At 35.2% G+C, this 14619-nt stretch overlaps 1 protein-coding gene across 1 annotated transcript in view; it reads right to left on the bottom strand.

The window, feature by feature from the left end:
• Nucleotides 1–14619, bottom strand: part of TMEM131 (transmembrane protein 131) — a 229943-nt gene that overhangs the window by 37188 nt on the left and 178136 nt on the right. The window contains exons 18-25 of the mRNA XM_072742147.1: nucleotides 12735–12839; nucleotides 11015–11101; nucleotides 8273–8425; nucleotides 8097–8172; nucleotides 7802–7919; nucleotides 5784–5922; nucleotides 5560–5669; nucleotides 5041–5107 (exon numbers count right to left, since the gene is read on the bottom strand). Of these exons, the coding sequence (XP_072598248.1) occupies nucleotides 5041–5107; nucleotides 5560–5669; nucleotides 5784–5922; nucleotides 7802–7919; nucleotides 8097–8172; nucleotides 8273–8425; nucleotides 11015–11101; nucleotides 12735–12839 (855 nt within the window). The remainder of the gene's footprint in view (nucleotides 1–5040; nucleotides 5108–5559; nucleotides 5670–5783; nucleotides 5923–7801; nucleotides 7920–8096; nucleotides 8173–8272; nucleotides 8426–11014; nucleotides 11102–12734; nucleotides 12840–14619) is intronic.

The following is a 14619-nucleotide window of genomic DNA, read 5'->3' as shown; positions in this document are numbered from 1 at the left end:
AGTTGTTTTTGTATATAGATCTTTTTATTTTTAACTTAAAAAATTTCTGAAATGTGCTAACACATATATAAAAAGGATACAAACCTAAGAAGCACAGCTTAATGTTTTAGCACAAACAGCTATACAACCAGCAACCCAGAACCCTGAAGTCCTATCATTGTTATTCCCACTTCTGGCCAGTTTTCCTGCTCCTTCCCCCATCCTTCCCCCTCTAATGGGTATCAGCTGAAGGGTCTTCAGGGTGTTATCAGACTTTTTTATTTTTAAAAATACTTCCAACTCATATCAATCTATCTTTGAACTTTATTTTGAAAGCCCAGCACATAATTACTGTTTAACATTTGATGACTGAAAATTTAATAACCAAGATGGCTTGACAGCCAGTTACAGATAAGATTTAAATATTCATTTTTTAATTAAAAATATAGTTTACACATAAGGATACAGTGTTCCGATTTTTAAGCAATATTAAATTTAAACTTCTTTTGGGGGGGAAGGGTTGGCAACACTTGGCTATTAATGTCCATGGCTCTGCTAACATGTGGAAGGGGAGTGAGGTTTGCATGACTTTCTGCTCCACTTGGCATACTTAGGTTTAAAACATATAGATCTTAGGTTTAAAACATAGAGATCTATCTACTTGTGTTAGCATGATTCTACAAACATAACTTATAGTCAATAGACTTAATGAAGCCACTACTTTTTAACTCATGCTTCTGAGGCAAAAAATTTTCTTCTGCATCTAACATTCTTCTCTGTCAATGTCTACTAGGACAACAGAATATCCTGACTGCTCCAAAATGGTTAATAAAAGTTCTCTTCTAGATAAACTATTCTGAGTAACTGATGGACACATTACATACTATACATATATTCCCAATAAACACTAGCTAATTTAAACTCTGATGACCTGGCAAACATTTGAGGATGTTGTGATGCCTCAGGGATATCATTAAGGCTTCAATTAATTCTCAATAATTATGCAGTAATGGCTCTTTAGAGAGTGACCATTGGGACCCCCAGGGATTTCAGAAGCTTTTCAGGATATCTATGGTGTCAGAACTACTTTTGTAACACTGACAGATGTTATCTATCTTTTCCACTGTGTCGACATTTGTACCGGTGGTCAGCAAAATCAATGGCAGGTAAAACAACTGATCCTTTAGCTACAAGTAAGACCATGGTATCTAACTTCCCTATAACTACTGTCTTCTTCACTGCTATGTACTTGTACCTAAAAAAAAATTACTGATTAAGCAGTTAATGATATTAATTTTAATAAATCTCAATCTCTGGGCACATGCATTTTTAATACTATGATACAATGGGAAATTTGCATAAAGCACTCCTGCTGCCTACTTAAGCACCATGTTGTCCTGAAAAGCTATCATCTGAGATGCAAACTGAATTAGTTCTTTTCTCATGGAAAACCATTTATACTTGAAAGAATGACAATCCATCTGTGATTATTCACACTTGGGTATTTGGTAGACATTTTCACAAAAATGAAGTGTGTCTGTCCAATTAAGGAAAAACAACTTAAGTACCTGTTGCCAGTGATAAAATTTGAGTGAGAAAATTTAGAAATTTGGAAGACTTGAATCTACCCCTGTGAACTTCAGAGCTTTCCAATAATTAAAGAATTCCTTGATGAGACTGATAGTTATATTAGTGCATGTGATTTTTTTTTTTTTAATTTTGTAGAGTGAATCATGTCAACATTTGGAAGCTCTGAATCTCAGTGAACCAGTATTTTCCAAATGACTGATGCATGCTGGTAGAATTAGTTAAAAAAGCAATTAAGACACTCTTTTTGACAACTATGTATCTGTGCCAGGTCAGACATTTTTCATATACTTCAACCAAAACAATATATCATGAAAGACTAAATGCAGAAGCAGTGGGAATCTGTGTATTACATCTGAGAGCCATAAAGAGATCTGTAAAAATGTATAACAATCTGCTCTTGCAAAAAATCTTTTTGGGGGGCAGCCCGGGTGGCTCAGTAGTTTAGGGCCACCTTCAGCCCAGGGTGTGATCCTGGAGTCCTAGGATCGAGTCCCATGTCGGGCTCCCTGCGTGAAGTCTGCTTCTCCCTCTGCCTGTGTCTCTGCCTCTCTCTGTGTGTCTCTCATGAATAAATAAAATCTTAAAAAAAAAATCTTTTTGGGAAAATACAGCTATTTTTAATTTTTATGTTATCTATGTTAAATGGAGTTTATTATTACTTTAAATGAACTAAATCAATATTTTAAAGATCTGGTTTTTTTCCCAGTTTTGAGAAATAATTGACATACATCACTGTATAAATTTAAGGCATGATGGTTTGATGTATATATACTGTAAAATGATTACCACAACAGTTTCAGCCAGCATCCAACTTCTTATTCAGATACAATGAAAAGAGTAGAAAAAAGAATAAAAGGAAAAAAAAATTTCTCCTTGTGATGAGCAATCTTAGGACCACTCTCTTAACAACTATAGTCAACATGTTGTATGTACATCACATCCCTAGCACTTATTCATCCTATAACTGGAAGTTTGTACCTTTTGACCACTTCCCTCCAATTCCCTCTTCCCTTACCCCTCTGCCTCTGGTAACAAGTCTGATCAGTTTCTCTAGAGGTTTAGTTTTTTATGCGTAACACCATTAAGGTCTATTCATGTTGTCACAAATGGTAGGATTTCCTTTTTTTTTTTTTTTTTTTTCAGCTGAGTAATATTGCATTTTATATATATATGTACATATATATAAATACATACACACACACAACTTCTTTACAGCTGAGTAACACTGCATTATATATTATACGATCTATATCCTATAACACACACACGCACGCACACACACACACACACACACACACACACTACAACTTCTTTATCCATTGACTCATCAATGGACACTTACACTGTTTCCATGCTTCGGCTATTATAAATAATGCTGCTAGGAAATGGGGGTGCAGATATCTGTTTGAGTTAGTGTTTTTGTTTCCTTTGGATATAGTCCTAGAAGTGGAATTGCTGGCTCATATAGTAGTTCTATTTTTAATTTTTTGAGGATCCTCCATGCTGTTTCTGATAGTGGTTGTACCAATTTATATTCCTACTCTTTTTTCCACATCGACACCAGCATTTGTGATATCCAGTCTTTTTGATAATAGTCATTCTAATAGGTGTGCGATGATATCTCATTGTGGTTTTAATTTGCATTTCCCTAATGACTAGTGATGTTGTGCATCTTTTCATATACCTTTTGGCCTTTTGTATAAAAGATCTCTCAGTTTTAATTTTATTATGGTAAATACTGATAGATATAACCCACATGAATATAAAACCTCTTTGGAATCATGAATAATTTTTAAGACTGTTAAAGGAGTCCTGAGACCAAATACTTTGAAAACCACAGGTTTTATAAACATTATAGAGAACTATGATAGAATTTATCTTCACTTTACCCAAAGACTTAGAATTTCATATTTAGAATAAATTTCTGAGGTCTAGAGTATTCTTATTCATCCTCTTATCCCTCAGAGTACCTATACTTCAGTGTTTTAAACCTTGTAAATAACATTAAAGAACTTGTATTTGATAAGAAAAAAAGATAAATATTACCTCATTTACTTCTTATGTGTATTTCCTCCCTTATAAAAGCAGAGCGAAAGGAATTTCTGATTACTGAGCTTTCTAATTATTTGGAATTTAGATAGCCTTGAGCTTATTAGGTTGTCATTTTATGCATGGAAAAAACTGACCATTAAAATCTTGAGAAGATTCCAAGAGAAGGGCGTGAGACTAGAATATATATGACTGTCTACATTTCAGTCTAATGTTCTATTTGGCAGAAAAAAGATACTGAAAATTACTTAAAAAAAAAAAGATTTTATTTATTTGAGAAAGCGCGAGCAGAGAGGAGGGGCAGAGGGGAAGAGACAAAGAGAGAAGCAGACTACCCCCTGATGAAGGGCTCATTCCCAGGACCCCAGGAATCCTGATCTGAGCTGAAGGCTGACGCTTAACTGACTGAGCCACCTAGGCGTCACTGAAAATTACTTTCTTATACAAAACTGGCTTATAGACAGTAAAAAAAAACCTATTATTCTACAAAGGTGTAGCTAACCCATGTCTTATAGAGAGGGAAAGAACACAAGTATTTCAAGAACTATAAAATATCTGGTTTGACAGGCTAATTAGGGAACCTAATCAGCAATGACCATGTGGCATGACAACATACAGATGAGAGCTCTCAGGTCTGAGAGAAATAGACTTGAATTTGGCCTTGCCACTTGACACAGGTATGAACTTGGGCAAATTCCTTCCTTTTCCTGAGCTTTGTTTTTCCCTAGCAACAGAACAAGGAAATACTTACCTTTTAGGGTAGTTAGTAATTGCCCAGCCTGGCTGCTGTAATGTGAATATACCTGTTATAATGCTGACACACACTAGATGCTCATGCAATAGTGGGAAGCATTCTTCAGTGCAGCCCCCAAATACTGAAAACCTTCTCAACTGCTTTTCTTTCCTGGCCTTCTTAGCCACAGACTGACTTATCTAATGAACATTCACCACGCTCTTTCTAAATACCAAGGAGCCATTTGAAGGGCTTCCCATGAGCTTGTTTAATCTGTTCAAAAACTATTGGACTCGCATTCATGGAGCTTACATTTTATTTGGAAGTATCCAAAATAAAAATTTAAATGATCAAGCTCAGTACTTTGGAGCTTAATAAAAATACATTATGTTAGTATATATACCTCATTTAGATATTCTCAGGTTTCTGGTAGCCAGTATTATAAACCTTTATGGGCTAAGGGGTATTGCCTGCAAATAGGAACTTTCTACCCAGTGTGCCTCATGTTGATCTAAATCCCATCCATTCCTCCTGGGTTTTTGGCCTCTAAAATAATTATTGGACTGCTCTGACTTTTTCAGTAACTTCCCCTTGAGCCAAATTTAAGGATAGTCAGTAGTTTTCCTCCACGTTTGTACTGATCATATCATAGTTATTTCTCTGGGATAGTATGAAGTTTGCATACTTACACTGTTTCTGAAGACTTGGAATTCTAGTGTTCTTAAATCAATCTTTGCCACCTTACTCAAGTTAAATCTAAAATTAAAAAAAGTACATATTTTTCTTTATAAACAGCATCATAGTTAAAGGGTAATTAGAGTAATTATCAAATTACCTTTTGGCAGATTCTGAGGTCAATATTACCAGATTAATAGACTCCAAAAATTAAAGGCCACAACTTATAGTTATTTCGTTAATTTTTTAAAACTAAAATATTTGAAAGGTTCTAGCTTTCTAATTTATTTATTTTTAAATAATTTTTTTAGAAAGGAGTTCAACATTACTTTTTCTGGTCTTAAACTGAAAAATCTTCTAGATATTTAACATATTATCAATCTCTCCCCAGAATCTTCCCTCAATTTTAATTATGAATCTAGAATTTCTCTAAGCCAAATCTATTACTGTATAACTACAGTAAAGTTTTAAATGTGTAAAATAATAATTCAATGCTAATATAGAACATTTTGATTATTTAAAGCAATGCTTACCTTGATATTAACTTATCTACAAAGACTGAAGGATTGGAATATAAAGCCAGAGGAATAAATTGAATATAGACAGGAACATCTGCAGGATTTTCTAAAGTAATCTCTTCTTCCTTAAACAAAGTAACAAAACATTAAATGAAAGGCTTCCATAGTTAAAATTAAGAGTAGACACTTTATAGCCCCATTATAAATTTCCAAAAATCAATGTCATTCTGAATACTTACTGAGGAGCAGTTTGTATTAGTAAGTGGAAATTTCAAGTGCCGGGGTGAGCTAATTATAGAAGGCCAGGAGAGCTCAGCAGTGATTTTGGATAGTATATTCTTTTGAAGGTCTGTATTTACTTCAAATAAAGCACTCAATCTAGAAAAAATAATTTGTAAGTCACTATATCAAAATGAAATATATTTGAGTTTTCTGAATGCAAGAAGTTCTACTAGGCTTGTATACTTGAGAAATTTTATTCTGGCCCTGAATAAATAAAGGTTTATTTGCTCTGACATTTTACTATGCTTTTAATAGACATGTATGAAGATGTCTCTGTTTTGGCACAAAGATTGCCAAAGTCTCTGTCCCTGATCACCTGTGTTGTTTTCATACTGTATATGTGAAGGACAAGGCAGACATATACAGATAACATATGTTGGTAAAGGGATCCTAAACAATCTTGCATGCCTAGTGGAAAGATCTAGACACCAACAGAAAGGTGCTGATGCATATTCATCAGAACTTATGAGAAGGCAGTGTACTGCTCGGCATATGGCTTTCCTCCCCTTGAGATTAAAAACAAAATGAAGGAAAATCCTGATATGCAATGAATATGAATATGTCAGTTGAAGTGGTAATACATATGAGAGTTTTGTGCAGATATACGTAATGTTATCAGCAATATTCAGGACCTCATTTAAATATTTCCCTACTTATGAGTGCTCATAAGCCAGCTGTTTAGAACTCAAGAATACATTCCCTAAGGAAACAATATTACACACGGGGCTAAGGTCCCTGACCCAAACACTGAAGCCTATTTTAATCCACAATACTACTGAGTTATGACACTCTAATATTGTTAAGAGTACAGGTTTTATAAGACTATGGACAGAAATTCTCTGTAATGTGCACAGGGATAAGGTAACACAAAGGCAGGTGCAGGGAGAATGCCACAGTCACTGAGCACCTGGGACATGATGGTATGGGCAGACGGGGAGCCCAGGTTTTTGGCTGTGAAGTGCTGGGCACATAAGGAGGAAGGTAGAGGTTTTGGTGGATGGGAGGTGAAGAGGTTCCTTGGCAGCGCTCCAAGCTATTTATTCATAACATTAACATTTATGAGACTCTATACATTGTAATGTCTGTAATGGAAATGCAGGGGACCAAGAACTACTGAATTCATTAGAGGGGTCTCGACTTATTTTAACCATTTTAAAGTAGAAATTTAACTCTCTTTTGCCTTAAAAACAATTCTGATAGACAGTTCAGATAAATAGAAACTCTCAGATTTAATCACTAATGGTTTGAAAAATTTATAGTACTATAAGTTAGATTATTTTGATACTAAGAAATACATTCAAATAAGCCAAGTGAAGAACAGTTTTTATCAGTTGTCGTATTATCAATATTCCAGTCAAATTCTCTTCTGGAGCACAAGAAAGACTGTACTTCTACACTGCTAAGGAAGTGTGTTTCTGCTTTTGAATCCAGGTAGTGATTTGTCATTAGCACGCTTTCTGCCTGCCACAGATATATAGTTGAGCCTTAGTAAACTGGCCTCCAGGTGCCCCCTAATGGCTCAACACTTGGAAAGGGAGAAGGTGGTTCTTTTCACAATGGCCAAATGAATACTTGGTCTCTCTACTGTCAGAATGAACTAGGAAACGTTTTCTTTGCCTTTATCAGAGGTCAGTGGTAAGTAAAAACTTTCTTACGGAAATGGCTGTATCTAAGGTGAACAGTGTATTCATTCTATATAAATAGTTATATTCAACTTCAAATAGTTCTTTAATTTTAAGGTATCTAGAGTACTGGAAAAAAGAGAAAAGTGGTAGTGTGTAAATTTCTGAGCAACATGCAATTAAAATGTCAATTCAAGATGCCTCATTAATAATTTTCTGAAGATGAGGCATTATTTTCTTAGCTAGAGAGAAGTAAAATAACCTAATATAAGAGTAACATTTAGAAAGTAATATCAACAGAGACAATTCAAACTTGTAAAGATAGCTAAACATACTTAAAGCAAACCACTCACCTATGACCTGAATTTTCCTTTATTCCCATCCATCCTTTGAACAGGCTTTGATGCAAATCCCAGTCAGCATCCCACGTGTCTTCTTGCATGGCTATACCAGGTTGTACTTTGGGTTCGGCTAAAACAAGGAAACTTATGACACACTCGGCCTACATCTATATCCACTTATCATTTTTCCCTCAAATGATTTCCACAGTACCAAGGGAAGGAGATGAACTTTCAAAGTGGCAGCCTTTCATCAAAGAATCTTTTGGGTGGAGTGAAGGGTATGAGTGAGAACAGTAAGATAACTTACATTTGGATAGAAAAGGCAAGCCAACATAGCAATGATCCCCACACTGCAGTCCAGGATCAAAATAAATGTTTGCAATCTATAAAGAGGCACAGAAAAACAGTGAATCCCAAATCCACAGAAGGTCATAGTAACACAATACTAACAGATGGGAATCCTCAAATACGATGTTTTCAAACCTTTGACTTTTTTCCTGGCTCCAAGTCTTCTTTATTGCCCCGTAATCGTTTGTAGTAAAATCGTACATCTTCTGACAAAGATCGTATTTGTTGTATCTTTACCTTCTGTGAGAAGGAATTCATAATATTTAAGCTTTGATGAACTATTTTTCCCTGGAGAAAGAAAACAAACAAAATCATTAATATACGGCTGGATTTTCTTAAGAACACACAATTTAGAGCCTACATATTTTTCAGAAACCAAACCCCAGAAGACACTTTGAATTTTTATCACCTGATAATCTCTAATTTTGTAATCAGAGCCCTCCCAAATATATATTTGTTTTCACAGCCTGTTACATAAAAATTAGAGGACAAATCTCTGCAATCTTGTGAAAATGAAATAAGACAGTAAGAAAAACATTCACACTTAATGTTAAAATAATGAGGCTGCCAACAAAGGTAACAAAGATAGCTCTGAAAAAAGGAAATGGTCACTGTCAGTTTTTTAAATAAGGTTTGTTTATGCCAAGGCCAGGCTGTCCTCAAAGTATCCAAATTCAGGATGAAATAATTTAATTCTAAAATCAAAAGCCAAAAAAAAAAAAAAAAGACAAGACCCCCCCCCCCATCAGATTTACTTAGAATTTTCTTTTAAAAAGAAAAATATCATCTGTGCCAAAGAGAAATTAGACATCTTTTAAAAATACAGGTTATCTAATATATTAACACAGCAGACAGATTAAATCACCAAATAACCAATGACAGCTCTTAATCAGCTGCATGCTTCTCCCTATGATATCAGATTTTAAGCAAAAAATTAAATGACTTAAACAGTTCTAAGAATTATATTATAATCTTTATTTTCTTTTGTTTGAGTACAGAATTTTATCTTATAATCTGATTCTTAGCCATCTGAAGAAGTCTTGAAAATGACCATACCTACTGGGCTAATACCTGGTATTAGAAGACACAGAAATTAAGGGAGTGCACAGAAAAAAAGAGTTGAATGAGGGTGAGGTTAAAAGTTAACACTCCTCTTTTGTAGCCTAGCCAGAGGAAACAGAGCAGAATGTTATCAGAGGCCCAGTATGCTACTGGGATGGGGAGAACAGAGAAGGAAGCACAAGGCCTCTGACCAGCTGTGTCTTCCTGGCATGCACTGGTAATAACCATTTTGCTCAAGTCCATGTCTTGTCTCTCAGGGGTATGTGTTGTATCAGGGGTGGGGGTCAAAGAGGTAACAGATATAAGCTCATTTTACGATGGTATTCAAATATTAAGTACTAAACTATGAGTACTTGAAATGTTTATTTGGATGTATTGTTTTCATCAATTGGCACTAGTATACCCTACAAGATGAGAGATTTTACAGAACCTGGTGATTGTTATGGAATGAATGTGAACCCCCTCCCCTCATTCAGAGTTGAAAGTCTAACCCTCAACACGATTGTATTAGAGGTGGGGCTTTTGGGAGGTGATTAGGTCATAGGGTGGAGTCCCAATGAATGGGATTAGTGACCTTAAAGGAGAGAGAAAATAAATAGCTCACCCTCCCTCCCTGCTCTTCTGGCTAAATGGGGATACAGTAAGAAATAGCCACTTGCAAATCCAGGAGGAATGCCCTCACCGAACACCGGATCTGCCCGGCGCTTTCATCTTGAGCTTCCTAGCGTTCAGAACTGTGAGAAATAAATGTTTGTTGTTTAAGCCATGCAATCTATGGTAATTCTTTATAATAGCCTAAGGCAATAACATCTAGTTAGTTTGTGATTCTAAGTAAATATCTGGTCATGTAAGGCATCTGAGGATATCTAAAAGTTTGATCCTATTAGTTCAAAACCAACACCTTGTTTTCATACAGATGCCTTCTCTTTTACTCCATCCATGGGCCTTCCACTGTGTCATCTACTGAATTATTCTCTTCCAGGATTTATGCTGCGTGTAAGGAGATCATTGATTGAAAAGGCAGTTGAAGAAAGGAACAAGGTCGTTTTAAATAAATAAGGAAGGGGACGAGGAAGGGCATTCAAGACAGACGAACAGCCAAGCTTCAGAGGTATGAAAGGACTTTACTGCCTCCGCCAATGCCCTCATCCAAACCTCTTCTTGACACTTTTCATATGGACTGTGAACAGGGTCCCTGGATTGGCCTCAGGCACTCTACTGTCACTTCCTTCTGCCAGAGAAGCAATGTTTTAAAGATCAGCTTATATGATGAAAAACCTCTGCTTAAAAACTTTAGATTTTCATGGACTTAAATGCGTTATTTTTCTCATGCTATCACTCCAACATGTCATTCCCATCTTCTCTCTTAAAATTTCCCTCCATTCTTGTCAAATTGGGCAACTCATATTGCGTAAAGCCATCTCAGACTTTACCGCCTCTGTGCCTGAATGCTAGTTTTTACCACCCCTATCTATCCTGCCAAAAGAACATTCTAAGCCAGCTCACATGTACCTTCAACAATTACATGTGTATCTCACTCACAGCACTTCATTTTTATACCTTTTAGGGCAATTTCTATGTCCTGCTTTACATTTGTGAATCATGGGCTCATATCCCAATCTAGATGGAAAACTTTTTGGGAGATGTAACTATTTCTTATTCCTCTTATACCTCTTATAGAACCTGGTTCAATGTCTTACCTTAAAGTAAATTATTGATAAAGAATAACTGACTTTACTGTTGGATTCTAGGAACACAGAGATAAAGGCAAAGAAAAAATTATATATATAAAAATCCGTAAATGAAATCCCTTACTGGAAAAGAAGGTGGAAGAACCATGTGTTTTGGGAAGCAAGTCAGTGAACCCACTGCAATTACAGCCTTCACAGGAATTGTTAGGATCTGTGGAGTAAAGCAGACCATAAAGAAGTAAGTGTTTACGTCTGAGATTGAGTTTGACCATTACTGCATTATTTTTGAGGATGTAAAGAAAGTCATTTTGGGGTTATATTAACAATAACCAATGCAAAAGCAGTATTAAAATTACCCATGAAAATTGTTTAATTTGACCAGTGTACTCCATCAAATACTATGAAATACAATAAACTTCGATGTATTTTCAGTGATTCATTGAAAAGATAGTAAATAAGACCAAACAGCAGGGAAGGAGGAAGGAAGAATTGATTTTTCGTAATACAGGTTATTTTGTAGACTATTAATTTAACAAGGAAAGTCAAATTATACTCCTAAAACAACGTATAAACACTTAGTATTTTCTAGACTTAAATAGTTCTCTATTTTTTGTACGCAGCAATAAATAAATATCAGCTTAATTTAAAAAATAAGTTCAACATTACAGATGTTGAATATCAACTCCATACTATATGTGGCTCAAAAAGATATGTTTTAAAATATTTTTTCCTAATTCTCATTTTGATCCATACTAACAAAAATTTGTCTTAGCTATGAAATGTACTTATTTCTATTGTGACTGATGAATTCTTGTGATTCAAGTCATGTCATTCAAGTGACACACATGAATTCTTCACTTACGGAGGTTATTAGTTTGATACACTCCCAACAATCTATTATTATTATATATTATTTACATATATTGCATACATTATTATTATTAAATGACCAGCTTTGTTTATTCTGAATTAGCTTTGTTTCATGTGGGGGTTGTATGTGCTGAAAATAGGAGACCAGCAGTAGCAACTTGTTGAATTCAGCAGTGTTCAACTTCCCAAAGAACTTGAAAATATTAAATTAAAATACTTAAGTGTGGCAGAAATATATCCATTCAAAATCTCATTGAATGCAATAAACACCACAAATAGTTTTTCAAAAGCTCAATGATTTTCACTTTGCCCTTGACTTAGAATGACTCATGTAAATAGTCATAAGAATTCAAATGTGATTTCTTCTTTTCTTTTCAAATTTTTATTTACTTATACATGAGAGAAAGTCAGAGACATAGGCAGAGGGAGAAGCCTCTTCTTTTCTTCTTTTCTTTTCAAATTTTTATTTACTTATACATGAGAGAAAGTCAGACACATAGGCAGAGGGAGAAGCAGGTTCCCCATGGGACCTGGGATCATGCTCTGAGCTGAATGCAGACACTCAACCACTGAGCCACCCAGGCATCCCTAAGATGTGTTTTCTTGATTGTATATTCCTTTTTGGAAAAATTACACAGAAGGCTATTAATGACTGCAGAAGAATCAGTGATCTCATTCAGGAATTTCAGTTAGGATCTGTGCAATGCTATAACTATGTGTAAGCAGATTTCCAACACAGCCAATTATAAATGTGCCAAAGCCATTTTACTGAAGTTGTTTTTAGTTAAGAGGTTTGGGCATTATTAGACTACCATGAGCTAATGAACACCAAGACTGTGTAAACTCTTCTCAAAAGCTCAGTTTTTAAGGTATGAAACAGTTAAACTATAACTTTATCAGTAAACTTAGCTGTTTCTGTAAAAGCACTGAATTATCAGAAAAACTTCATTAACATGAATCTCCATAGTCTTTACCTCATAGTCTGTGGTGATCTGTATGGCTCCATCATGAATCCCTTCTAGTTTTTTGGCAGTAAGTTTGACTCTGAACACTGCAAAATAGCCTGAAGATAATATTACCTGTATACGGTAAAAATGACATTGTTCATTAATCTCACTAGTTGAGGTTTCCTATTAAAATGGTAAAGAGCAATATTGTGATGAACTGTCTTCGAAATTCTAACATACACTGTATGACACTGAATTACCGCACCATCTTGTATAAATATCTCAGAATAATGCCCATCCTTAGATGATTATTTACTATACTTATTCCATGCGCCAACAAGAAAAATGGCTCCCTGAGGAACAGTCAGATTCCCATCTGCCAAGGTAGAAAGGGGTTTGGTCTCCACATATCCTACATGTCCCTGCATGGACAGAGAGGGTGAGGGTGGAGCAAAGGGACACACCCTTCCACTGACCCTTCAGCCACATTAGGGCATTAAGCATGCACAGAGTTGGTTTTGTTTCAAGTTCTGAATTTAACTCTGTCACATTAAGAATCAGGCCTTCAGAGCAACTGAGATTGGGTCATATGAAAACATCAAAAATCATGGAAAGAAGAGTTAAGCAATAAAATTTTGAAAGAAGTATGGAAATTTTATTTGTTTTCTCAAGCTATTTGCTGATGTTTCTCACACTCTTCTCTTAAACTGAGGTATAGTTAACATATAACATGATATCAGTCTTAGGTGTAGATCATAATGATTCAAGATTTGTATGTATTGTAAAATGATCACAATAAATCTAATCACCTCCCATCACCATACATAATTAAAACATTTTTTTCCTTGAGAACTTTTAATTACCCTCCTAACAACTTTCATATATACAACGCCTTGTTATTAATTATAGTTACCATGCTGTATGTTATGTTCCCATGATTTATTTTTAACTAGAAGTTTGTACATTTTGACCCCCTTCCTCCATTTTGCCACTCCATTTCCCTACCTGCGTGAACTCTGTACCTATGAGCTTGGTTCATTTTCTTTTGTTCTTTTAGAGTCTGCATCTAAGTGAAGTCATATGGTATTTATTTTTCTCTGTCTGACTTCTTTCACTTAACATAAGTGAAAGATCCATGTTGCTTCAAATGGTGAGATTCTATTCTTTTTTATGGCTGAGTAGTATTCCAGTGTGTGTGTGTGTGTGTGTGTGTGTGTGTTGTTGTGTATGAAACAATCACATCTTCTTTATCTATTTATTCACTGATGGTCATTTAGGTTGTTTCCATATCTTGGCTACTGTACATAATGCTTGATCAACATGGGGGTGCATTTATCTTTTTGAGTGTTTTGTTTTCTTCAGATAAACACCCAGACGTAGAATTACTGGATCATATGTTATTTCTAATTGAGGCATCTCTATACTATTTTCTACAGTGGCTGTTTCCACCAACAGTAGATGAGGGTTTCCTTTTCTCTACATTCTTACCAACATTTGCAATTTCTTGTCTTTCTGATAGCCACTCTAACAGGTGTGCAGTGATACCTCATTGTGGTCTTGATCTGCATTTTCCTGATGATGAGTGAGGTTGAGCATCTTTTCATGTGTCTGTTGGCCAACTGTGTGTCTTCTTTGGAGGAATGTCTATTCAAATCCTCTGTCCACTTCAAAATCAGAATGCTTGTTTTTTTTTTTGCAATTGAGTTGTGTCGGTTTTTAAAATATATTTTGGATTAACTCCTTATTGGACATATAATTTGCAAATATTTTCTCCCATTCAGTAAGTTGCTTTTTCCTTTTGTTGATGGCTTCCTTTGCTATGCAGAAGCTTTTTAGATGGATGTAGTTCCAACAATTTCTGCTTTCATTGTCTTTGCTTTTGGAGTCAGATCCAAAAAAATCATCACCAAGA

This window comes from Vulpes vulpes, chromosome 16, assembly GCF_048418805.1.
Source record: "Vulpes vulpes isolate BD-2025 chromosome 16, VulVul3, whole genome shotgun sequence".
In the NCBI taxonomy this organism is placed as follows: Eukaryota; Metazoa; Chordata; class Mammalia; order Carnivora; family Canidae; genus Vulpes; species Vulpes vulpes.
The sequence above is the reverse complement of the archived record's forward strand: the minus strand, read 5'-3'. Positions and strand labels throughout refer to the sequence as shown.